Consider the following 27850-nt stretch of genomic DNA (forward strand, 5'->3'; position numbering starts at 1 on the left):
TCAAAGTGTTCTGGGCACTGGAAGATTTGGAATTTCTAGCCAATCAGCAATGGGACCTACAGACGGCTGCTAGACTCTGCTCAGTGCCGGGCCTGGGCTCCTCTTGCCTGGGAATATCCAGAAGTACCAGCTGACAGTCCAGAAATCCTGACTGAAGAATCGACAATATGGCACTGTAATACAGGTCCTTCTCAAAAAATTAGCATATTGTGATAAAGTTCATTATTTTCTGTAATGTACAGATAAACATTAGACTTTCATATATTTTAGATTCATTACACACAACTGAAGGAGTGCAAGCCTTTTATTGTTTTAATATTGATGATTTTGGCATACAGCTCATGAAAAACCAAAATTCCTATCTCAAAAAATTAGCATATCATGAAAAGGTTCTATAAACGAGCTATTAACCCAATCATCTGAATCAACTAATTAACTCTAAACACCTGCAAAAGATTCCTGAGGCTTTTAAAAACTCCCAGCCTGGTTCATTACTCAAAACCGCAATCATGGGTAAGACTGCCGACCTGACTGCTGTCCAGAAGGCAATCATTGACACCCTCAAGCATGAGGGTAAGACACACAAAGAAATTTCTGAACGAATAGGCTGTTCCCAGAGTGCTGTATCAAGGCACCTCAGTGGGAAGTCTGTGGGAAGGAAAAAGTGTGGCAGAAAATGCTGCACAATGAGAAGAGGTGACCGGACCCTGAGGAAGATTGTGGAGAAGGACCGATTCCAGACCTTGGGGAGTCTGGAGTAGAAACATCTAGAGCCACCCTGTACAGGCGTGTGCAGGAAATGGGCTACAGGTGCCGCATTCCCCAGGTAAAGCCACTTTTGAACCAGAAACAGCGGCAGAAGCGCCTGACCTGGGCTACAGAGAAGCAGCACTGGACTGTTGCTCAGTGGTCCAAAGTACTTTTTTCGGATGAAAGCAAATTTTGCATGTCATTCGGAAAACAAGGTGCCAGAGTCTGGAGGAAGACTGGGGAGAGGGAAATGCCAAAATGCCTGAAGTCCAGTGTCAAGTACCCACAGTCAGTGATGGTCTGGGGTGCCATGTCAGCTGCTGGTGTTGGTCCACTGTGTTTTATCAAGGGCAGGGTCAATGCAGCTAGCTATCAGGAGATTTTGGAGCACTTCATGCTTCCATCTGTTGAAAAGCTTTATGGAGATGAAGATTTCATTTTTCAGCACAACCTGGCACCTGCTCACAGTGCCAAAACCACTGGTAAATGGTTTACTGACCATGGTATTACTGTGCTCAATTGGCCTGCCAACTCTCCTGACCTGAACCCCATAGAGAATCTGTGGGATGTTGTGAAGAGAAAGTTGAGAGACGCCAGACCCAACACTCTGGATGAGCTCAAGGCCGCTATCGAAGCATCCTGGGCCTCCATAACACCTCAGCAGTGCCACAGGCTGATTGCCTCCATGCCACGCCGCATTTAAGCAGTCATTTCTGCAAAAGGATTCCCGACCAAGTATTGAGTGCATAACTGAACATAATTATTTGAAGGTTGACTTTTTTTGTATTAAAAACACTTTTTTTTTATTGGTCGGATGAAATATGCTAATTTTTTGAGATAGGAATTTTGTTTTTTCATGAGCTGTATGCCAAAATCATCAATATTAAAACAATAAAAGGCTTGCACTACTTCAGTTGTGTGTAATGAATCTAAAATATATGAAAGTCTAATGTTTATCAGTACATTACAGAAAATAATGAACTTTATCACAATATGCTAATTTTTTGAGAAGGACCTGTAGTGTGCTTTGCTCACCTGCACCCACAGTCTTGGATGCAGAGGTTTTATGGTGGATGCAGCCTCACCTTGTGCTGACTCACCTTGATGAACCTGTTTCTGCACAGGACGAGCTTGGATGGAGGAATGCGTCTGTCCAGCCACTGGATAAAGGTATGGGAGAAGAGGAAGCCATCTTCATTCCCCAACCACGGATCACAGATTTAACTGACTTTCCATCGGAGGATGATATGGATGATAAATCACCCGCCAAAGTGTTGGCACTGGGCCCAAGTGCCACCAGCCCATGCCCTGGACTTTCAGCAATTCCACATGCTGGGGATTTAATAGACTTTTCTGCTGAGGTGGAACATCCCAGAAAGCCTACGGCAGAAGAGCGGGCATCCAGGCATAGCGCTGCTGACCTCTGCCTGCAACAATTGGTGACCCAAGAAGATGTGTGCAAGGCCACTGACTTGACAGTTAACTTTCCTGAAGAAGAGCTGGCATCAGGGCCTAACATCACTGAGCTCTGCCCAACACCAACAGAAGCTTCAGCCTTCCTGAGAGAAGAGGCAGCTGACCTTTCTCCTACTCCACTGATAGGGACATGGGGTTTCCTGCCAGCAGCATCTGTGGAGTTACAAGAAAGTTCTCCAGCTGAAGCGCTGACAACTGGACAGAGGGTCCAAGAACTTTGTCCCACACCTGTGGCATTTCCAGAGGCCCAGGGTGAAAATGTGGTAATCATTCCCCAACAGCAGCTACACAGTTCGGAGAAGAAGGTGGTCATCCTTCCTCCCCAGCAAGAGATCCACAGTCTGGGAGTGGAGGAAGCCAGTCTCCCTCCCCAACAGTTAGCCGGAGTTGATTATGTGGAGTCTCCAGCATAAATGCTGGCAACAGGGCAGAGTGCAACCAACCTCTGTCCAGCACCCGCAACAGCTATAGAGTTCCAGGAAGCTAGGGCAATCAGCCCCTCCCCCCAATGACAAGCTTATGAAGTGAAGCTTCTACACCCAGCTGAAGCGCTGGCAGCCGGACAGAAAGTCAATGACTCGTTTTTTACTGATTCTAATGCCTGATTGAACTACTGTTATGTGAGTACCGTTTTACTATTAAACTTTGAAGTTATAACGCAGTACTACACTATACGAGTTTTTCTTCCTCATATGTTAACCATATCATACCTGGCCACTTGAGATTACACAGTACAGGACCCCCAGTACTGTTCACATCTATCCTTGGACGTTAGGACCCATATTTGATGCCACTGACCAGACGTATTACTTGATGACCAATGAGGGATATTGGAGCCATACTTTATTTATTATAAAGGCGCAATACCCCTGTAGGGGTTACTACATCTGGTAAGTGCGGTCCTGGGAGAGTGGGGAGCACCCTGACCCACCACACCGGCCACACTGAAAGGAGCACTGAAGATATACCAGTCACTCCTGCTGGGAAACTACACCACTAAACACCTTTATTGGAGCACCCCCCTGCGATTTCGGACTATCACATATCACTGTGCACTGGATATATATAATTTTTTATATATTTCTTCGTGGTGTGATTTGGACTATTTTTGAATACTTTTTATTATTATATATCTCACCACTTTTGGATGATTCAACTTGCACTTTTTTGCACTTTTTTTGCGATTTGGTATCGCATGTTTTTTTTCCTCTTTTTCTTTTTAAGACAATCACTTTATATATTATCAATTTTTGGTTACCTATAGTCACTTTTTAGTGATTTTTATATTTGTATTTTCAGTACATATATATATATAGGCACGCTAGCACTTTATTATTGTACCTTTTTGTTTGCACAATTTGATCTGTTCAATTCTTGGAAACACTGAGTCACTTTATTAATTTATCACTAGTAGTCACTTATTTATTTTGGGATTTTATATAATTTATATTGACTATATATATATATATATATATGTGTATCTTTTTTATATTGTACTTTAGAGCTCATTTATATATTTATCCTACCTATAGAAGTTGTTTTCAAACCTACCTGATTATTTACACTTCAGGACTCTCCTGCTTCCCCCTTACACTTTGCTGGCAGCGCCATCTGCCTCCACTTACTTTTTCAGAAAGTCAATGACCTCTGCCCCACACCTACTGAAGACAACCCTTTCCTGCGGCCAAGAATGGAAATCAGGTTGACTACCTAGGTGAGTTCACTCTGCCCTCAAATAACAAAAGATAGAGTTCCTGTGGTAGTGGATGGGACTGCAGTCTTCACCTCTATATCCCAGGGATGCTGGAGATGCCATTATGGATTGACCCTTTGGGACTTGTTACTCGACTAACTAAGGGCACAGACCGATTGGAGGTCTGGTACCTGGTTAGTCTACCTTTGGGGGGAAGATATGTGATGGTACTCACCGTCACTGGGAGTGAAAGACAGATACTTAATGGTTTGGATTGCTTCAAATGGGTTCTGTGTTTAATTATGATAATGTGTATTGAACTTCAATGTCAGAGACAGGCTCTCCCTATTGTCTGTGTATTGAGGTGAGACGTGTATTCAGTTACATAGTTACATAGTTACATAGTAGGTGAGGTTGAATAAAGACAATAGTCCATCCAGTTCAACCTGTGTAGGTGTGTGTGGCTGTAATCATCTCACATACCCCTGAATGTTCTGATCCTTGAGATGTAAGTCTAAGAGTCTTTTGAAAGCCACCATACTACCCGCAGAAACCACCTCTTGTGGTAGAGAATTCCACAATCTTGTAGCCCTAACAGTAAAGAACCCCCCACGTTGCCTGAGGTTAAAACGCTTCTCCTCTAATCGCATTGTATGCCCTCGAGTCCTCATGCAATCCCTTCGAATGAACAGCTTTTTTTCTAAGCTGGGATCCCCATTAAGATATTTATAAATTGCTATCATGTCCCCCCTCAGACGTCTCTTCTCCAGGGAGAATAAATCGAGCGATTGTAGACGCTCTTCATAGTCAAGGTCCTCCAATCCCCTAATTAGTTTAGTTGCCCTTCTCTGGACTCTCTCCAGCTCCAACACATCCCTCCTGAGGACTGGCGACCAGAACTGGACAGAATACTCCAGATGCGGTCGGACCAGAGTTTTATAAAGTGGAAGGATTATAGTCTTATCTCTGGAATACATCCCTTTCTTTATGCATGCCAATATTCTGCTGGCTTTGGCAGCTGCCGCTTGACATTGCATGCTGTTGCCTAATCTATCATCAACCAAGACTCCCAGATCCTTCTCCATTTTTGATTCCCCCAAGGGTTCCCCTCCTAACGTGTATTGTGCTTTTATGTTTTTAGTCCCCAAGTGCAAAACCTTACACTTCTCCACGTTAAACCTCATTTGCCATGTCCGTGCCCACTCTGTAATTTTGTCCAGGTCATTCTGTAGGATATCTGCTTCATGCTGTGCAGTTATTGCTCTGGCCAATTTTGTGTCATCTGCAAAAACTGATATCGAACTACTGATCCCGACCTCAATGTTGTTTATGAATAAATTGAACAAGGTTGGTCCCAGGACTGAGCCCTGGGGCACCCCGCTTACTACCTCAGACCAGTCTGAGTATGCGCTGTTTATTACCACTCTTTGGACACGCCCTTTAAGCCAATTCCGTATCCAAGAGCAAACCCTGCTGTCGATACCTGCAGATCTTATTTTATAAATTAAGCGCTTGTGGGGAACTGTATCAAACGCCTTAGCGAAATCCAAGTACACCACATCCACTGGTCTCCCCCTATCTAGCTCACAGCTCACCTCCTCGTAGAATGTTAAGAGATTGGTTTGACAAGAACGCCCATTTGTAAATCCGTGCTGATTACTGCTGATGATGTCTTTAGCAAACTCTACGATATAGTCCCTTATCATCCCCTCCAGAAGTTTACATACTATTGATGTCAAACTGACAGGCCTATAATTTCCCGGGATATGCCTCTGGCCCTTTTTGAATATCGGAATCACGTTAGCTTTCTTCCAATCCCCTGGTACATCTCCTGTCCTAATACTGTCAGCAAAGATCAGGAACAGTGGTCTGGATATAACCTTACTGAGTTCCTTGAGTACTCTCGGATGTACGCCATCCGGGCCTGGTGATTTGTTTGTGTTGAGTTTATCCAGCCTTTCCCTGATTTCACCCTCTGTTAGCCATAGTGGCAAGTCCTGTGCATTACTACTAACCAAACAGTCATGGTCAGTGTACCCCTCCGTTTCCTGTGTAAAGACTGACGAGAAAAAAGCATTCAGCACGGTTGCTTTTTCAGTGTCCTCTGTAACCATCCTCCCATCATTGTTAATTATGTGTGCAATATGCTCTGCCCTAGTTTTTTTGCTGTTGATATATTTAAAGAATTTCTTTGGGTTTTTTTTACTATCCTCCGCTATTTGTCTCTCAAAGTTGATTTTAGCCATCTTGATTTCTTGTTTACTTTTCTTATTTGCCTCCTTGTATTGCTCGAAAGCCGATACTGTGCCCTCTGATTTATACTTCTTGAAGGCCAATTTTTTTCCCCTAATAAGTTTTTTGACGCTACGGTTTAGCCAGCCAGGTTTGGCTTTGTCTCTTCTAAATTTATTTCCCATAGGAATGCACTGCAAGATGCCTTTGCCTAATATGTTCCTAAAGCATTCCCATTTTTCCTCTGTGGTCAGGGATCCCAGGGTTTGGTCCCAGTTTACCCTTTCCATCAATGAGTACAATTTTGGAAAGTTTGCCCTTCTGAAGTTTAGGGTTCTTATGTTCCCCACTTGCCTTGTTATATTGTTATTTATACTAAATGTGATCATCCTGTGATCGCTAGAACCCAGATTGTCCTGGACTCCTACCTGCGAGATTAGGTCTGGGTCATTAGTGATCAATAGATCCAGGACTGCATTTTCTCTAGTCGGAGAATCCACCAACTGTGACATGTAATTATCCTGTAAGGTTTCCGTGAATAGGCGGGCCTTCTGTGAGTGTGCAGTCCCCTCGTCCCAGTCAATGTCGGGATAATTGAAGTCCCCCAATATGACGACTGATCCCAATTTTGCCACTTTACTCATTAGTGCTAAGAATTCCAGCTCTACCTCCTCCCCTTGGTTAGGTGGCCTATAGCAAACCCCCACAATTACTTTCCCCTTTTCTCCTTCCCTATGGAGTTCAACCCACACAGATTCTAAATCTATGCTCATCCCATCCGTAATGTCACTCCTTTCTATCACCTTTATATTGTTCTTGACATAGAGACATACCCCTCCCCCTCTTTTTCCTACCCTGTCCTTCCGGTACACCGAATACCCTTGGATATTGGCCAGCCAGTCATGTGAGGGGTCGAACCAAGTCTCTGTTATTCCCACAAGGTCTATGTCCTCCTCATGTACCAATATTTCCAACTCATCCATTTTATTAGCTAGGCTCCTGGCATTAGCATATACCCCTCTTAGTTTTACGGAAGTTAAGCGCAATTGGCGCTTAAGTTAAGCGTGCCTGTTCCATTGTTAAATGTTAATGAACTCACATTGTTTCTATCCAGATGGTTAGATAATTAGTTCAGGTTAATTATATTTCTGTGTACAATTTCATCTGCATATGATAATGTAATCAGGCAACCCCTGACCTGTGTGTGGTAATCTGATCAGGAGGGGAATGTGCTCATGTGTGTGTATAAATTGAGTGTGGAACTGTTCAATAAAAGAGGAAGATTTCAGTACAAGCTAAGTTGCCAGCTAGTTTTGTATGTAGGGCGGCTGGGAAAATCTGATATCTATGTTCACAACTGGGAGGAAGCCGTATACTGATGGAAGTCCACAAGTACAGTGTGGGTTGTAGTTCCGTTACATGCATACTCTCTAATTATAATATATTATTATTGGATGATTATTATCCTTTTTTACATATTGTTGGCTATTTGGCATTTTGTTTGGGCTATCTTGATGCCCTATGGCCGTATTTTGTATGATTTGTTGAGTATCTTTTTCTTTTTGTTTTTTTTTGGGTTTTTTTCTCCATTCTCGCTGCTCACTGACCTTTGGTGTACAGTATCTCACAAAAGTGAGTACACCCCTCACATTTTTGTAAATATTTTATTATATATTTTCATGTGATAACACTGAAGAAATTACACTTTGCTACAATGTAAAGTAGTGAGTGTACAGCTTGTATAACAGTGTAAATTTTCTGTCCCCTCAAAATAACATAACACACAGCCATTAATGTCTAAATTGCTGGCAACAAAAGTGAGTACACTCCCAAGTGACAATGTCCAAATTGGGCCCAATTAGCCATTCTCCCTCCCCATTGGCATGTGACTTGTTAGTGTTACAAGGGCTCAGGTGTGAATTGGGAGCAGTTGTGTTAAATTTGGTGTTATCGCTCTCACTCTTTCATACTGGTCACTGAAAGTTCAACATGGCACCTCATGGCAAAGAACTCTCTGAGGATCTGAAAAAAAGAATTGTTGCTTTACATCAGGGGTGGGGAACCTTTTTTCTGCCAAGGGCCATTTGGGTATTTATAAAATCATTCGGGGGCCGTACAAAATTATCAACTTAAAAATGTGCCTTTTATATTTGGCTTAAACATTTAATTAACTCACCCCTAATGTGATGGCTGCACCTGCTTCTCTTTGGTGAGGTGTGTGATGTTAGCTGGTATTGATGATGTTGCTAACTCGCAACTGGTTTTCCAGGTTTGCGTCGGTCAGTCTGGAGCGCAGTCGACTCTTTGTGGTGGTAAGTTTTGAAAAGAACTGCTGGCGGGTACTGCTGGTGGGTAAAGCTGGCTGGTCCTGCTGGTGGGTGCAGCTGGCTGGTACTGCTGGTGGGTACAGCTGGCTCAGGCTGGTACTGCTGGCTTGTAATGTGCTGTGGGTCCTGCTGACTCAGGCTGGTACTGTTCTGTAGGTACTGCTGGCTGGTACTGCTGTGGGTACTGTTGGCTGGTACTGTGCTGTGGGTACTGCTGGCTGGTACTGCTGGTTCTGGCTGGTACTGCTGGTTCTGGCTGGTACTGCTGGCTCTGGCTGGTACTGCTGTGTGTGCTGCTGGCACAAAATGCTGGTTAGCAGCGGCTCCACGCTGGAGGAAGAGAAGATGTATTGGTCACAGGCAGAGTGCATTTGATATCACTCCGCCTGTGACTCACTCAGACTGTCAGAACAGAGCAGGAACTATACAGGAAGCATCGGCTCAGTTCTGACAGATCAGCTGAGAGACACAGACTCAGCTGCACGGGGGGCCGGACCAAATTACTTTGAGGGCCGCATACGGCCCCCAGGCCGTAGGTTCCCCACCCCTGCTTTACATGAAGATGGCCTAGGCTATAAGAAGATTGCCAATACCCTGAAACTGAGCTGCAGCACCGTGGCCAAGACCATACAGTGGCTTAACAGGACAGGTTCCACTCAGAACTGGCCTTGCCGTGGTCGACCAAGGATGTTGCGTGCACGTTCTTAGCGTCATATCCAGAGGTTGTCTTTGGGAAATAGACGTATGAGTGCTGCCAGCATTGCTGCAGAGGTTGGAGAGGTGGGGGGGGGGGGGGGGTCAGCCTGTCAGTGCTCAGACCATACGTTACACACTGCATCAAATTGGTCTGCATGGTTTTCGTCCCAGAAGGAAGCCTTTTCTAAAGATGATGCACAAGATTGCCCATAAACAGTTTGCTGAAGACAAGCAGACTAAGGACATGGGTTACTGGAACCATGTCCTGTGGTCTGATGAGACCAAGATAAACTTATTTGGTTCAGATGGTGTCAAGTGTGTGTGTGTGTGTGGCGGCAACCAGGTGAGGAGTACAAAGACAAGTGTGTCTTGCCCTACAGCCAAGCATGCAAAAAGAAACAAGGGCGCCAGGTCATAACAGGAAGTAATAAAATCAATGTTTTATTGCTGAACACTTACATAAAAGCAGGCAGAGATCAATACGATGGCAGGCAATGTCAAAGGCATGGAATCCCCAAAAGTTGGTGGACTGGAGGGTGACGCGGGACCCGGGATGCCAGCACCGACTGTGCTGCCGAGGACCAGAAGCAGAGAACAGTGTGACACTATTAAGTACCTGTGGGGCATCCTCAAACGGAAGGTGGAGGAGCACAAGGTGAAAGTGGTAAAGTGCCTAAATGCGCATAGATGATGCAGTAGAAGAAAGAAGAAAGAAAGACGGTGATGTGCCCACAGGTATGGTGTTATGGGCAACAAGCAATATATATCGACACCAAAGATGCTGTGTGCACAAAAAAAAAATATATATATATACACAAAAATATATCAACAAATATGTTAAACAAAGTGCTGAGTGCAAGGCATGGATCCCATCAAAAAAAAAAATATATATATATATATATATAGTCCAATATTATAGTGATAGTGCTAGTGCAAAGAAATAACGATAGAAGATATATTATCAAAGTGCTGTGTGCATGGAAAAAATTCCCATCAATGCTTAAAGTTCAATATGATAGTGATGGTATTGATGCTGTTGACTTGTATCAGTGGATATATTAAGGTGCTAGGTGCTCTCCTTAATCTTGCTGTGCTCAATCCGGTGATCTGCTCCCCTTAAGGTAATTCACTCACCACAATTTTTTCCCCATGAAGGGGTAGCAAGCCTTAAACAGCAAGTGGATCCTTGGATGATCCTATATGTTCCTCTGGATACTTTGGAGCAGGTGCTTTACACCTCCTGATCGCTTCGGGGTGCTGGTGTTCCTAAACTGGAGCCTGACGCCTGTGTTCCCATAGGTGACAGTCGGGCGTTATCCCATGCAGAGAAATAATGGGCATTCCATAAGGTAACATTGTATGTATTGTTTATTAAATAAAAAAATATATCCACTACAGCTGTATGTAGCCAGCAAAAAAAAACAGAGATATTCTGGTCAGGGACATAAAGTTCAGGAAACCTTTTAGAAAAAAAATCAATTAGGGGGCAAATTTAATATAGTTTGTCAAAATTGGGATGATGTCAGGGAGGGCAATGCGAGTTATCGCTGAAATGCAGGAAGAGCATTGTCATGTTATAGCGGGACCTGGACATGACAGCTGAAAAAATTGGCATGTGGTGGATGGAATGGTGGACCAATAAGAATGCAATTCATTTTTTTTGTAAGCCTCATATTGATTGTAAGGCCCAAAAACAATCTAAGCTCTTCCACTGTTGGGCATCTCAATTCGAAAGGACGGGCATAGCATGAGTTGAGGTTGTTCTCTATGTACTGTCAGGCAAAAAGATTTGTTTGGTCCACGATGCTTTGAAGGAGGGTGACACTGATGGGCTGCACAATAGGTACTCGGGTACTTTGATGAGCTGGAGACAGGTACTCTGATGAGCAGTAGACGGGTACTCGGGTACTCTGATGAGCAGGTGACAGGTACTCGGGTACTCTAAAGAGCAGGTGGCAGGTACTCGGATAATTTGATAGGCAGGTGGCAGGTACATGGGTACTTTGATAGACAGGTGGCAGGTACTCGGGTACTTTGATAGGCAGGTGGCAAGTACTTGGGTACTTTGATAGGCAGGTGACAGGTACTTGGCTACTTTGATAGGCAGGTGACAGGTACTTGGGTACTTTGATAGGCAGGTGGCAGGTACTCGGGTACTTTGATAGGCAGGTGGCAGGTACTCGGGTACTATGGTAGGCAGGTGACAGGTACACGGGTACTCTGATGGGCAGGTGACAAGTACTCTGATGAGCAGGTGACAGGTACTTTGATGGGCTCACAGATAGGTACTAGGATCAGCTGGTGACAGGTCCTCTTTATTAGGTGGGGCAATCAGGGCACAGTAGAATTCACAGTTAAGTGGTAACTCACTGTTTCCAGACCTCCTCCTCACACTAGATCGGTGTGTGAGGAGGAGAACCTGGTAACAGACCGTTACCCCCTCTTTGTTGACCTGCTGTTATTGGACACAGCCGGCCACGTGGTAAAGTGTCAATTTCATTGGCTCTTTACCTTGATCGGGGATGGACCTTGTCCGAGGGACAAGCCTCGTCCCTGATCCCCATGCTGCGTGCCCCCGGGGGCACGCACAAGCGGCGTGTACTAGAGCCTCTCATGTGACCGGCTGTAATTGGACACAGCCGGTCACCAGGTAAAGAGTCAATTTCATTGGCTCTTTACACTGATTGGGGATGGGCTGTGTCCGAGGGACATGCCTCATCCCCAATCGCCGTGCTGCGCTCCCCCGGGGGCGCGCAGTAGCGCCAAGAACAGGCGGACGTCATATGACGCCCAAATGGAGGGACGGAGTTTTCCTGCCCTTGTCATATTACTATGCGCTGGTAGGGAACTGGTCAAAAGCTGGCTGCAGGAGCGAGTCCAAAGGGTGGTGAAAAATTAGTACTGGGAATGGTCTGGTGTGGAAAGTGAGGTCCCCCAATGATGTGGGACCAATCCTATTTAATTTATTCATAAAGGACCTAGAGGATGGGATAAACAGCACAATCTCCGTATTTGCAGACGATACTAAATTAAGCAGGGCAATAACTTCTACGCAGGATGTGGAAATCTTACAAGGTGACCTGAACAAAATAATGGGGTGGACATCTACATGGCAACTGGGGTTTAATGTTGAAAAATGTAACGTAACACATTTGCGAGAAATACGACGCAGGTTACTCACTAGGGGGAGAGCCCCTGGGGAAATCTAAGATGGAAAAGGACCTAAGGGGGTCCTAGTAGATGCAAGCAAAACCAACAGAATACTGGCATTCACTCCAGAGATAAACCAGTAATTCTCCCACTCTACAAGACTGGTCCAGTCACATCTGGAGTATTAGAGGGGCACCTTAATGACCACAACATACAGGGGTATACAATGTACTATTGACATAAACACATACACACACACACACACACTCATCGATCGTTGAACTGGATGGACTGGTGTCTTTTTTCAACCTCACTAACTATGTAACTATGTAACTATGTAACTTTGAGATTGTACTGCTAAAGTGGTGATCAATGGCTGCCTTCTCTGATGTCACAGCAGTACAATGTCAACAGACCAGTGCTACTGGTCTGTATCCCTAATCACCGCTGCACAAGTCTGTGTCCCTAGCCAACACCCCCCCCCCCCCCCCACACACACACACACACACACACACACTCACATTGTCCCTAATCATTGCCACAGACATCACAGTGTCCCTGATCAGTGCTACACCCCGATTATTGTCCCTAATCACTGCCACATTAGTCATATTGTCCCTAATCCCCGCTACACCAGTTACAGTGTCCCTGATTACCTCCACAACAGTCCCAGTGTCCCTGATCACCCCCATACCAGTGTCCCTGAAAAAAAGCTAAAAAATGGCCTCAGCTGGAAGGGGGTGAACCGGTCTGGACTTGAAGATGTTAAACTGATTTTATTTGGGGGGGTTTGCAGAACTACAAACAGACTGTATTAGACTTATAGGGTTAAATTCAGTGCTGGGTAGGATGACCAGAAACTGTGAGGGCAAAGAATCTACACTACTAAAACTAATAAATAAATTCTCCTTACTGCACAGTTTGCATTAGGGTTGGGCTTGATGTTCGAGTCAAACGTAAGTTCGACTCGAACATCAGCTGTTTGTGTGTGTGCTGAACACACGAACAAATGGGGCACTCGGCGGGAAGTTCGCCCGCCGATGAGCGCCCCATAATGCACTGCGCTGGTGTAGTGATACTAGTGAATACATTACTGATGATTGGCCAAAGCATGCACATCATGACCTGTATGCTTTTGCCAATCACAACACAGTGTCCTGTCAGAGCCATGATTGGCCAAAGGCAGGCTGCCTTTAGCCAATCATGGCTCAGGGGCAAAGTCCATGCCCCACACCAGTGGCGGCTGGTGCTCAAAATTTTTGGGGGGCGCAAACAGAGAAAATCTTATAGGCATTGCTTTGCGGCAAAAAACGCGGCAAACAATTGCATGACTTTGAGGTCACAAAAGTGTGAAAGGGGCCTTCAGTAATCAAAGTATAGTGTGCCCCCATCAATGCAGAGTTACTACAGCGTGCCCCCATTCAATGCAGAGTTACTACAGCATGCCCCCATTCAATGCAGAGTTACTACAGCGTGCCCCCATCAATGCAGAGTTACTACAGCGAGCCCCCAATCAATGCAGAGTTACTACAGCATGCCCCCATTCAATGCAGAGTTACTACAGCATGCACCCATTCAATGCAGAGTTACTACAGCGTGCCCCCATTCAATGCAGAGTTACCACAGCATGCCCCCATTCAATGCAGAGTTACCACAGTATGCCGCAATTCAATGTAGTGACCAGCATGCCCCCCATCAATGCAGTGACCAGCGTGATGTGCCCCCTTCAATGCAGTGACCAGCATGCCGTGCCCCCATCAATGCAGTTCCCAGCGTGCCATGCCCCCATCAATGCAGTGACCAGCGTGCTTTGCCCCCTTCAATGCAGTGGCCAGCATGCCGTGCCCCCTCCAATGCAGTGATCAGCTTGGCGTGCCCCCATCAATGCAGTGACCAGCGTGCTGTGCCCCCATCAATGCAGTGACCAGCGTGCCATACCCCATTCAGTGCAGTGACCAGCGTGCCATGCCCCCCTTCAATGCAGTGACCAGTGTGCCGTGCCTCCTTCAATGCAGTGACCAGCGTGCCTTGCCCCCATCAATGCAGTGACCAGCGTGCTGTGCCCCCATCAATGCAGTGACCAGCGTGCCGTGCCCCCATCAATGCCGTGACCAGCGTGCCGTGCCCCCATCAATGCAGTGGCCAGCGTGCCGTGCCCCCATTAATGCAGTGACAGCGTGCTGTGCCCCCTTCAATGCAGTGACCAGCGTGCCGTGCCCCCATCAATGCAGAGAGACTTACCTGCAGCGGCGGCTTCTCCTCAGTCCCCCGGCATCTCCTCGAGCCCTCCCGCCTCCTCCTCGGCCATGGCATGCGTTCGCCTTTCGGCCAATCAGGAGCGGGTCTCGGACCCACTTCCTGATTGGCCAGGAGGAGGATCCGTGTGACAATAGTGAATTTTCATTTGCTATTGTCACACAATGGGTGGGCTCTGGGCGCACTGCTCTGCGCCCCTGGTCCACCCTCTTCTGAAGCCTTTTAGAGCCTCTGGCTCTAATCAGGTGACTAAAAAAAAATCCCATTGAACTCCATCTGTCCGGCGCCCCGCATGCAGATTAGGGGGCCGGACGCATGGATAGGGGGGCGGCGCCCCTGCGCCTCCAACACACCGGCCACCACTGCCCCACACTATATAAGGCACAGCAGCCGTGTATAGTATATGATAATAGAGGTTAAGCAGGTAGTTAGTGGATAGTGAGTTGAGTTAGATTAGTGCAGTCAGCGTAGTGAACAGGCATACCCCACTTTTATAATGTATAGATATGTTGTAGTCCTGGGTCCCCTCTCAGTGCTCCCCATGTTTTGTGTCCCTGTCACTTATAGTTCGTGAGCAGTGCCATGTCAAGCTGACCGAGATTTCCCATAGACGCCAATGGTATAGATAGGGAGAAGTGCCATGTAAAGCTGACCGAGATTTCCCATAGACGCCAATGTTAAAGACAGGGAGCAATGCCTTGTCAAGCTGATTGAGATTTCCCATAGACGCCAATGTTAAAGATAGGGAGCAGTGTCATGTCAAGCTGACTGAGAATTCCCATAGACGCCAATGTTAAAGATAGGGAGCAGTGTCATGTCAAGCTGACTGAGAATTCCCATAGACGCCAAAAAAGACTGAAAGCTGAAAATTGGTCTAGGCAGGAAGGGGTGAAAGTGTCCTGTATTTAAGTGGTTAAGAGAAACCCTATGACAGAATTTTGGGTCTGGTACAGATTTTAACTTCACGCCAAAATTGAAAAAAAAAACAGTGTGGGGTCCGCCCCAAAATCCACACCAGACCCTTATTCGAGCAAGCAGCCTGCCAATTTTGGCATGGACTGGGGGGGACCCCACACCATTTTTTCATTTTTTTATCTTTATTGCCGGGAGCCGACAATACATTACAGCAGCGAGCTAGTTTAAATAACATATTTTTTAGAAATGTCAGTATTGCTGCAACAGGCTACATACATTGCACAAATGCGCCACTTTACAGGCACATTAAGGGGACCCCCCAGGCACGATATTTAAAGGAATTTTTCATTTTTATTGTTTCACTTTAAGCATTATTAAAATCACAGCTCCTGTAAAAATGATCGTTTTAGAAAAAAAAACATTTTTGCATTGATGTATGTCCCCCAGGGCAGTACCCAGGTCCCCATATACTTTTTATGGCAGTACCTTGCATATAAGCCTTTAAAATGAGGACTTTTGATTTTTCATGTTCGTGTCCCATAGACTTTAATAGAGTTCGCATGTTCGCTAGAACTTTTTCCCTGTTCAAGATGTTCTGGTGCGAACCGAACAGGGGGGTGTTTGGCCCATCACTAGTCTGCATATGGGAATCTGTGACTAGCAACAACAATTCTGAAGTCTCTTCTTCCACATCTGATGTCAGGTTTTCTTGACTAGAAATGTTACACAACCTCGGTAATCATTATAAATACAATGATGGATATGCATTATCTTCACATGCATACAGATTTTCTACATTTAACCACTTAAGGACCACCTGCCGCAGTTAAACTGCGGCAGGCTGGCCCTCCTGCGCAAACCGCCATAGGTATACGTCGATTGCGCGCCTGCAGCTAGGGGGAGAGCGCACGCCTCCGGCAGTGCGCTCCCGCCAGCACTCGGCAGTGCGGCTCCGATGCACTGGGCAGGCGGCTCCGATTGCCGCCTGACACCCATGATCGTTCCCCACTGAGAGAGAAGTACGGTCAGCTATTGTAAACACATCTGACCGTTCCTCTCTCTGGAATGATCACAGAGCTCCTGTGATCCTTCTATATAGGATCACCGGTCTCTGTGATCAGTTCACAAGCCACGCCCCCATACAGTTAGAAACACGCCCCTAGGTACACATTTAACCCTTTGATCGCCCCTGGGTTAACCCCTTCCCTGTCAAGGCATTATTACAGTAACAGTGCATTTTTTTAACACTGATTACTGTATTAATGTCACTGGTACCCCCAAAAGTTTCAAAAATGTCAGTTAGGGGTCCGATCTTGTCCACCGGAATGCTGCAGTCCTGCAAAAAAACGCAGATCGCCGCCATTACTAGTAAAAAATAAATAAATAAATAAATAAAAATGACATAAATCTTTCCCGTTGTTAGTAGTTGCGATAACTTTTGCGCAAACCAATCAAAATACGCATATTGCAATTTTTTTTTTACCAAAAATATGTAGCAGACAACAAATTGGCCTAAAATTATTGTGTCTAAAATTGTCGCTCTATTTTTGTTTATAGCTCAAAAAATAAAAATGGCAGAGGTGATCAAATACCACCAAAAGAAAGCTCTATTTTTGGGGAAAAAAGGACATCAATTTTATTTAGACACAGCGTTGCACGACCGCGCAATTTTCCGTTAAAATAATCGCAAAAAATGGCCTGGTCATTAGAGGGCAAATCCTTCCGGTCCCGAATTGGTTAAAATGTCTCAACAGCCCCAACAGATGTCCAATAAGTTCATATAGTTGTGATGGTCAGGTGTCTACAAACTTTTCGCTCTACATTATCATTTTTAGGTGTATTGATATTTTTCATTTTAGAACACTGAAGCTTAAATTTTGGCATAATATACCTTGAATAACTCAGGGGCCTGTTTCTTCATTCTCTCCATTTTCCATTCATTTTCACAAGGGTTGAGAGACGAGGGGGGTGCAGTACATGAACACTTGCAGTCTGATCCTGAACTCACTGTCTCCACTGTATAATAATCTTCCACTTGCATTTTTCCATCTTTAATACGGGCGCAAGCCTCTTTGCTCAAGGGTCTCATGATGCATTTGCAGCGACAGTCTGAGCCTTCTGAAATCATCCGCACATGGTCTGTATCTCCGAATATCTGAAATATGGATTTAATTATAAATCAGCAAACATGGACAATTTATTTGAAAGCATTAAAAAATCTGCAGCCATAACTACTCAAACAGATGTCATCAGATCGAGGGATGGTAAAACTCTGTGCCATACAGTAGCTCCCCATCCTGCCTGCCTGTTGTTCCTAAAATCCTGAAATGACAATAACTGCAGTAATATATATCCTGACTGCAGAGGCGTAACTAGAACCTTCAGGGCCCCAGGGCAAGAAACCATGAAGGGCCCCCCCGGACCCTTCCCTTCAAGCCTGGGGCTCTTCCCACTGATCCTGGGGCCCTTTACTCTCGTTGCAGGGCCCTTTATTACGGTCTCGAAGCGGGACCCTTTCACAAGTTCTGCAGTGGGCCCCCTTCCTGCCATCTTGGGGACTCCCCATGGTGGTGGAATGCAAGGGGCCCGGTTCCAAATGTGACCTTTGCGATCCTGGAAGTTCACCCACTGGTGTCAGTATTTATTTATTTTTTTGGTATTTTAACAGCCCATTCAGACTGGCGCGATCCGACTTCGAGGGGCGACCTGTGAAGTCGCGGTGCACAGCGTGCACCGCGACTTCGGCGCGACTTGCAGGGACTTCACATAATGGAAGTCTATGCAAGTTGCTCCCAGGTCGCCCCAAAGTAGTACAGGATCCTTTTTCTGACTTGTGTCTCTCCTATTAGAACGACTCCTGTGCTAATCAATGGCGAGCGACCGAGCGCGACTTGTCAGGCTGACAAGTCGCATTAGTCTGAATGGGGTCTAATTGTATTATTTTTAATGGTTTTGTTTTATTTTTTTACAATGTCACTGACTATGACTCTGTCCATTCAGAAAAGGAAGGAGCTGGTAAATTACATATTTACCGACCCCTTTCTTGTTCTCTATTGTGACACATCCCCTGCAGCAGCCGGCAGGAGAGGGGAGGTAGCAGAGTGGGGGGAAGGGGGCAACACAGTAGGGGGGGGGGGACCAGGGGAGCACACAGGGGCCCAGAGACAGCAGAACACAAGTGAACTGGATAGGAGGAGCGGCGGGGGCAGCATACAGAGGAACCAATCTCCTTCATTTTCCTCTGGCAGCTACCGGAGGGAAAAGGAGGACAGTGATTTCTCTACATGCTGCCCCCGCCACCCCTCCTATCCAGGTGTACAGGGGAGCCGCACAGGCCTCCTGGAGCATGGGGCTTGGTTGCAATTGCACCCCCTGCAACACCTGTAGTTACGCCCCTGCCTGACTGTGATTTCATTAAAACTACTTTGCAAAAATAAAGCACAAACAGATTGTACACGTTTAATAGTCCACTTTCACAAAATGTAAAGATCAATAATTCTTTAAGGTTAATACTTAACATGCAGTATATAGATTTTTTTTTTTCCTCATACCTATATTTATATTTTTATATATGATATATTTTATTATATTTTTATAAAAATATAATTTCCACTTTCACATGCAGACTAAGCTATAAAACAAAAATGTGACTGTTGCAAGCACCCCTGACTATGTTGTAGTTTGTCCGAGCCCCTGTCACTGTCGTTTTGCTGGATGAACAGCTTGTTCTACATACAGTATAGTTGTGAAAAATACACAATTTCTTTCTTCTCATTGAGGGACACAGGACTTAGAGGAAATTGGGTTACATTGCTGCCTACAAGAGGATCTAGACACAGAAAAAAAAAAAACAGTGACCAGCCTGGTTTAACCCTTCCAACTCTCAGCAAGCTTTCGTTTTTTGTTAGTGTATTAGATAGATGGATGTTATAGTTGGTAGGGTTGAATAAAGACATTAGTCCATCCAGTTCAACCTTAAGGCCCGTACACACGTACCGATCGTCGGCATACAAACGTCGGTGGACGAAGGATCTGCCGATTGTACGCGTGTTAGTATGGTGCCTCCGACAGATGTCTGCGCACAATCCGCGGACAAAAGTCTTTCTTGCAAACATGAAAATATTTGTATGCCGACACCAGAACGGACGATTGTTCGCCTGTCAGTACACAATTCTGCCGACACACAGCTACAAATCCCAACACGCATGATCAAACCAAATGAGTTCCCAGAAGAATTTTCTCTAGTAAACTCAACATTTTATTCAGAAAGAACTTTCGGCTCGCGGAAGTCCAAGAAATAGGTGAAATGCGGAGCACATGCTCATCTTGATAAATGTGAGAAGAAGGAAGATGCTGCTCATAATGCCATACTTTTCTAATAAAAAGGCATGTGTTCTGTTATGATGAAGATAATGTTTGTCTATTCTATCTGTTCTATCAAATTTTAGAATTAAATAATTTGAACTCTTCACCATTATTTTTGTATTTTCACACCAAAGATCTAACTATTGATATGACCCTTTATTCTTGTATGAATTAATGTCTAAAACATATTTTTCAGGTTATGCACAATATTAAACATGTTAACAAATTCAGATAGGCCATTTTTTATTTTCAATTTTCTTTATTTTTTGGATCTCAGCAAAAAAAAAACAAAGCAAACATTAATACTTTCCGTATAATAAACTAAACATAAAAAAGGTCCATTTGGACAAAATTAAACTAGAAACTGGCAAACAGGGGTAAAATAAATAATAGGGGGTTACAAAAATTAAAGTTGCTGGTAACTGAAATCAGGTTGCCATGAGGGCAGGTTTGGATCATGCTGGCCATATTGCCACTGGCCATGTGGCATTTGGCGAGGTGGTGGGTGTTGTGGAGGTGGAGGTGGAGGTGGAGGTGGAGGGCACGGGTGCTCCTGGCATGCATGGCTGTGCTCAGTAAGTATGCCGTTTTCTGCGTTTTGCAGCACATCCAGAATAATTTTTCTGGCATACTGACACTGCCTGAGGTCCACCTTATCTAAAATTTTTGCCGTCATGTTGCCGAAGGACTCATTGGCCTCCGGTTTCCGACGTAGGGCTATGGTGGCCTCCTGGATAAACTCGTCGGTGATGTCATCCACGTGCTTCCTCTTTTGCCTCCGTTTGGCAGGAGGAGGTGGTGGTGGAAAGAGTTCCACAGGCTCCCCAGGCTCCGCAGGCTCCCCAGGCTCCTGGCTGCAACCTGGCTCCTCCTCAGTGACACTTCCCTGTTGATGAAATGAACAATTGATTAGAATGTTATAGTGTATATAAAAATGCATGTTTGTTATATTATTGTGAACAAATAGCAGACTTTACATACAGTGGCATATCTAGGGTCTCCAGTGCCCTTGTTGAGGAGCTGTATTTGGCAACAACCCCCCCCCCCCCCCCCAAGATCAATGTAAAACTGTAACCCACCCCCCCAAAAAAAAATTAAAGGGCATTAAAAGTTTCTAATTCGCCCCTTGTTTGCCCAGTGTAGAGCTCTCTAGTGGGCAATCATTGTCTCAGGTGTGAAAAAGAAAGAGAGGGTTGAGAGATAGAGAGAGGGAGAGAAAGAGGGGGTGTGAGAGAGAGAGGAGGGGGTTGCAGAGAGAGAGGGGCCTGAACTTGCAGAGGACTTGATGTAGGGCATTGAGGGTGAAGCAGTGCAGGGAAACAGGAATAAGGAAGCCACCTGCCTTGCTGACCCAGAGTGAGAGACCAGAGACATGGAAGCAAGGATGGATGTATCATTTGCAGGAGCTGTTAGTTTTGTATTAAAAAAGGTTGAGCCAGAGGAATGCTGAGGCTACAGCAGTGTTTGTTAGGACCAGAGGTGTGCTGGGGATGCAGCAGTGTTTGTAAGACCAGAGGTGTGCTGGGGATGCAGTGAGAGGCAGTCTCAGTCTCCTGGTCTTTTGGCTCAGCTGCTCTCAATGTTTTACACCTGCATGAAGCAGCTCTCAATGTTTTACACCTGCATGAATCCGCCTGCAAACTGGGGGTTCTGGGGTGTGCAGGCTGAGTGGATTGTTAAAATAAACACTAAAACAATGCCAATGTTTTTGTGACCCACCCCCCTTGGCCTGCGCCCCTGGCGGTTGCCTGTCATGCCAACCCCTTGCTATGCCCGTTTACATAAAGGGTCAATTATGGTTTAGCTTATAATTTTGTTACATGATTACATTTTAGCAGACAATATATTGTGAAATGCCATACCTGAGTAAAACTCTCCTCCAGGAAATCCTCATCCTGGCTTGGATCAACCGACACTGAGCCCTCTGCCGAAGTAGAAGGCAGTGTAGAAATTGACGGCCTGGATTCCATGGTGTCTGCCAGGAACCGCATGTTATCAAAGTACCACAGCCGTGGTACATGTACATTCCGTGCCCCTGCTCCAGACTGGGTGGAATCTTCTATTTTTTTTAACTCCCGCCTGTAGGCAGTGCGAATACTGTTTATTTTTTTGCGGATATACTCAAAATTTGCCCCAGGACAGACGGGCTTGTAGAAGGCCACCAAATGTTCCATGGCCTGTTTTCTGAGTTTTCTATTTTTATAATCTGCGGACTTGACTTGCCACAAACAGGGCAGTTGCCTGAACTCATCAATAAAACTTATTAAAAAGTTGTGGGTGGTGAAATTGTCCACCATATTGCAGGACAGTATATGCCTGCAAGACACAAAACAACACAAAACATATTAAAAGAGCATGTATTTTGGCACATAATAAAGATATTCCTAATAAAAGCTGTATAGGGCCCAAAACACACACTTTCTATTAAAAGAGTCGTACCTTTGTTTGTGGGGAAAAGTCGTGATTCGCCGCTCGATCGTGCTCCAACTCTCGATATGTCCGCTAGCGAATCGTCGGCCGAACGATCTGGCGTCCTTTAAATACAGCGCAGGCGTCAACTCCTCCTCCAGTGGCGGGCTTGTGCAGGGGTGTGTACGTGCCGAAGATCAGGCCTACATGCGACACTCACACCTGAGGCAGTGGAATAATCATTGTTTAATTAGGAACCATGTCTCAACAATCTGGGAGCTCAATTAGTGGGGGCCGAAGTGATTGGGCCACCCGAAAATCAAGGGCTACACCCATGTCAAAGCCAGAAATGGTGGAGATGGTCTCCATTTTAGAAAAAATGGATTACGATGGAAAGTTGGCAAATTACGATCGGCCCAATGCCAGGAAAGATGGCATCATGGACAAGGTGGTGGCCTGTTTGGTCAAAAAATTCGGTGTCGAGCGATCGAAAGATCAGATTCGGAAACGGTGGTCTGACCTCAAACACCGTGAGCAGGATCAGCTTTCCCAAATCCATCGGATTTTGAAAAAAAGTAAGTTTTATTTTTTCTTTATTTTTTTAATCATGCAATATGTTTTTTATAATTTGGTGTATGTTGTATTAACATGTCTAGATTATAATGTCTATGTAAAAAGTTAGATTACTCATTTTAGTTGTCATGTCGTGATTTGATCGATCTATTGTTGATGTTTTAGTATATGACATTAAAAGTCAGGAAGCCATAGTTAAAAATATATGTATTGTGTTGCAACGAACGTTCTTTCCTGCACGAATCTTCTCAGCAAACATTCCTATTAATCACAGATTATTATTCAAACCTTTAAATAGGAGAAAAACGTAAACTCCGTGCCAAACTATGGGAAAGGAGGAGGAGAGGTCTGGCAGCTCCATCGGCAGTTGCCGAACAAGATAAGGACATGGGCACAGAAGGTGGCACAGATTCCACTAAAGGTAATTGGTTCCTATGCACTGTCAAACATTAATGTACCATATTTTTCGTAGATAACCATGTACATGTCTTCATATTTGTTACTAAAAGAGCTATCAAGCAGGGCACCATGTCCTAACAAATGTACCTCTTGTGACTTTTATGATATGGCCAATGTTTTGTATTATGTAGATGAAGACCTTATTCCGGAAATAATCCTGGTGGAGCCAACAAGTGATGAGACACCAGAGCAACAAGAAGGTTGGTAGTCACAGATTTTTGTGTAGTGGGATCATAGAAATATGTGTATTTGCAATGATTGTTTAACCTTATATTCTTGTATTCCCTTACAAATTTACATTGCAGATGTTGCATCATGCCAGGATGTGGCATCCCCAGCCAGGTCAGAAGCCCGATCTCCTGGCAACTTGCCAAGCAGCATGGAAGCCAGTTCCGAAACTGTGGAGGAACCAGGACCAAGTGTCCAAGAGCCAATTGTGTGCCCACGTAGGTTTTTTCAGAATGATTTTTATCAGTGTTATTTTTAGCCTCCAATTTACAACACTAGTTCCCTATGGGAGCCTCTTTATTTGAATGGAAGTCGCACCGTAAGTCGGATCAGGATGCTCTGACTTGCGGGGCCACTTGCGTTGTGAAGATTTTTGAGGGGGAACTACACCCAAAAATTGAACAACCCACCGTGGGTGTCCCCCCAAGTTCACAACCAGGCCTTTTGTGTGTGGTATTGAGTTTGAGGGTATGCCCACAACAAAAAGACAGCGTGGGTTACCCCCAAAACCCCTACCAGACCCTTATACAAGCATGCAGCTTGTCAGGCCAGGAAAGAGAACGAGCAAGCGGACCAAACACCCCCTGGACCACAGCAGGACACATGCCCTCAACATGGGGGGGTTTTGTTGCTTTGGGCCAGGGGGCCTCTGCACCGCACACCCAAAAGCACCTTACTCCCATGTAGAGGAGGACAAGAGCCTCATCCCCACAACCCTGTCTGGTGGTTTTGGGGGGTCATGCGGCCAGGGGGTTCCTAGGACTTTGGAAGCAACCTTTAACAAAGGGTGGCCCCCAGATCCCAGACCCCAATCACTATGTGAATGGGTATGGGGTACATAGTACCCCTACACATTAACCACATAAATGGAAGTGTATGTGAATAACGACAGGAGACGTTTATGAAATGTTCTTAAAGATCTTCATCCGGTCTTCTCCACTCTGCTCTTTGGATCTTCTCCTCTCCAGTCTTCTGCTGTCCAATCTTCTGCTCTTATGTTGTCTGCTCTTTTGCCCTAGGCTCTTCTTCTTCCTCCTGTCCTCCTCCAATGCTGTTGCCGTGCATTCTGCCCGTCTCTGGTCTCTGCATCTTAATATATATACATTACAACCATGCCCTCACAATGACGTCATCATGCGTTCACACCCCTAAAGAATATATAGTAAGCTCAGGAGACCGGCAGAATCATCAGCAACAGCATCGGAGGAGGACAGGAGGAAGAAGAAGAGCCTAGGGCAAAAGAGCATAAGAACAGGGTAGGTATTAACTCGAGAGGAATTTAAGATTACCTGGACACCAAATGTTTCTCTATTATTATGACCTCATGTAGGTGATTCACATTGACTCATTTTTTTTTAATTTTTACAGACCATGTTTTACATAGTTGCACATTAGCCAAATTGACCCGTGAGGCTCTCCAATGCTGCGCAGACCTGGAACAAATAAAGGAGACTGCAACGGCATTACAAATCAAAATGCGCAATTTTGTGGACATGATTGGCAAATTTTAAGCCACAATTTTACTAGGTTTTTAATGTTTGTATTGGGATGTTCCTGATGTTACAAATTTTTTATAATGTTTTAGGGCATTTTAATTACACTCAGATGTTAAAGAGTGTACCCAAGTTTGGGAAAAGCACTTTACAACACCCTAACCCTAACCCTAACCCTAACCCTAACCCTAACCCTAACCCTAACCCTGTGAATGTTTGATACTAAAACGTTTTTACATTCAACAATGTGTGTTCAATTCTTTATTAGACTTTCGTTGGGGGGTCGAGGTCTAAAGCTGTGTAAAGAAGCACTAAATGTATGATGGCTGTCCTATTCACATATTTACATGTTAATGAAAGCATTTTGGACACTGCCATATGCGAGTTGCTGGAGGTGTCAATGAAATGTTAAAGATACCCCCAGTTTTAACGCATATCACAGTGCGATCTGACATTTCACACAGGATCGGATCACACAAGTTTGAACGATTGTGCGATCCTATCCTGATGCAGCTGAATAAATGCATCATGTGCGACTTTTGTGCGAGTGCAGTGCGAATTGAGCCATACAAACTGTATAGCTGATTTTCGCATGAACATCTGATCGCATGTAATAAAGGAGCAGTGCGCTACGATATTACATGCCATCAGATGTGCAGTGTGAATTGAGACATACACTTTGTATGGCTACATTCGCACTGAACACGCATACAAGTCGCACATGACCCTTTATTTCTGATGTATCTGGATTGGATCGCACAGTGCTTAACACTTGTGGAATACAATCCTGTGCAAAAAGTAAGTGGCGGGTCACCCTTATGCAATGCTTGAAGGCTGCAAAGTCGCAGACTTCCCGCATCGCATAAGTGTGACTCAACACTCAAGGTACTAGCAGTCCTAGGATTCAATATGGCATTGATATTGCCAGTAGCAATCAGTGTAGGGAGATCAGTGTAATCTATAGTGTATTGCTGGTTCTTTGGTCTAGTTCACTTTCCATTACCTATATATATAACACTTTGAGATGAACAATGATCAAGTTTCACATAACACTGACATATCCTAACATTGGTGGGCAGTGAGAAGGATGTCATAAATGAACACAACATAACAGGTGTAGGTACTTTGTTAATACCCTAATGTATTATATGAAATATATAGTATGGGCAACTTCTGGACAATGAACACCAATGTAAGGTGACATTAGATGAACCTTGGGTGTGACCTAGTTCTCAATGTGACAGGGTTTGTGTACATTTTGTGGGGTGCAGAAGGCCCTTGTATTTACACCACTGGCTAAAAAATAACACATGGCCATCATCACTTTGGATCAGCTGGTGAGAGACTACAGTCAAGAAACACACTGATGAATGTATTAACCCTTCCAAAGTCACACATATATAACACATGATTAACCCAAATAATTGTGTTTGGCATATGTGCCCAAATGATTATAATCCACAATACAGAATCATTGCAATTTTTGTTTAATGTGTTGAAAAATAATATATCTCTGACATTTATCTTGTGTGTCCAATCTTTAACAAGATTAATGGGTGTGTGACAGTGATTGCTGCCAGGACACAGCTCCTCTCCCCACGAAATAGTCCAGATATTCCTGGCGGATCTGACGGGCCCTGTGTGATGCCAATGCTGACCGTCCAACTTCCATTGACGTCATGGACTCCACTTGGTTAGAAGGTTGGGCCTCTCCACTTGTACCTGGCATAGCAGGGTCAGTATCCAGTTGCTGCAATACATAATTTTGTGCATTCCTGCGTAGGAAGTTGTGCAAAATGCAGCAACACAAGACCACATTATCCACTTTGTACAGTGCCAGGTTTATGGACGTCAGGAATATCCGGAACCGGTTGGCCATTATCCCGAAGGCATTCTCCACAACTCTGCGAGCTCTGGACAACCGGTAGTTGTAAATCCTTTGGTCTGGGGTGAGGTTCCTCTGAGGGTAGGGCTTCATGAGATGCTCCCCAAGCGCAAAAGCCTCATCTGCGATAAACACAAAGCTCATACCCTCAACAGTTTGCTCCCTGGATGGCAGGTTCAGAGTGCCGTTCTTTAGACGACGAGCGAACTCCGTCTGATCAATAACTCCCCCATCCGAATTGCGGCCATTTTTGCCAATATCCAAAAAAATAAACTCATAGTTTGCATTAACTATGGCTAGCATGACTATACTAAAAAAACCTTTATAATTATAATAAAATGTGCCGGAATTCGGAGGGGGGACAATGCGGACGTGCTTCCCATCAATAGCACCCCCACAATTGGGAAAATTCCACTTCTCCAGAAATTGATCAGAAATCTCCAGCCATTGCTCTGCGTTTGAAGGAAACTGTGGGGAAAAAATAAAAAAAAATAAAAAAAATAAAATTAGTGCTTGAGCACATCACATTATTAATTACACACACAGTTGTCTGTTAAATGCTTATGCAACTTGCTAAAAAAATATACAACAGGAAGGCAAAGGTTTGGATATGGGGATGTAACATCTACATACATTTCTTTTCAACCTCCTATTGTTCTTATATTGTAAAGGGCCATACACACTAGAAGATTCTCTGAAGACTTTTTCGTGCAGATTTACCTTTTCTATGTAGTGCAAGGGCCTACCAGATTGCATAGGATTTGAAAGTGTTTGTTGGACCTCATATTATTTGGTTTTGGTAAATCGGAAGGATAAATTGTTCTGACAATCTTCTAGTGTGTATGGCCCATTATACTCACCAGCTAGAGCTGAGATTTACAAACTACGGCCCTCCAGCTGTTGCAGAACTACACATCCCATGAGGCCTTGTAATTCTCTGACA

General features: G+C 44.8%; 1 protein-coding gene across 1 annotated transcript in view; it reads right to left on the bottom strand.

The window, feature by feature from the left end:
* Positions 1 to 27850, bottom strand: part of OLFML2A (olfactomedin like 2A) — a 367694-nt gene that overhangs the window by 232348 nt on the left and 107496 nt on the right. The window contains exon 2 of the mRNA XM_082262942.1: positions 17387 to 17650. Within this exon, the coding sequence (XP_082119068.1) occupies positions 17387 to 17650 (264 nt within the window). The remainder of the gene's footprint in view (positions 1 to 17386; positions 17651 to 27850) is intronic.

The sequence above is a fragment of the Pelophylax lessonae genome, assembly GCF_965119305.1.
Source record: "Pelophylax lessonae genome assembly, chromosome: 7".
NCBI classification, from domain to species: Eukaryota; Metazoa; Chordata; class Amphibia; order Anura; family Ranidae; genus Pelophylax; species Pelophylax lessonae.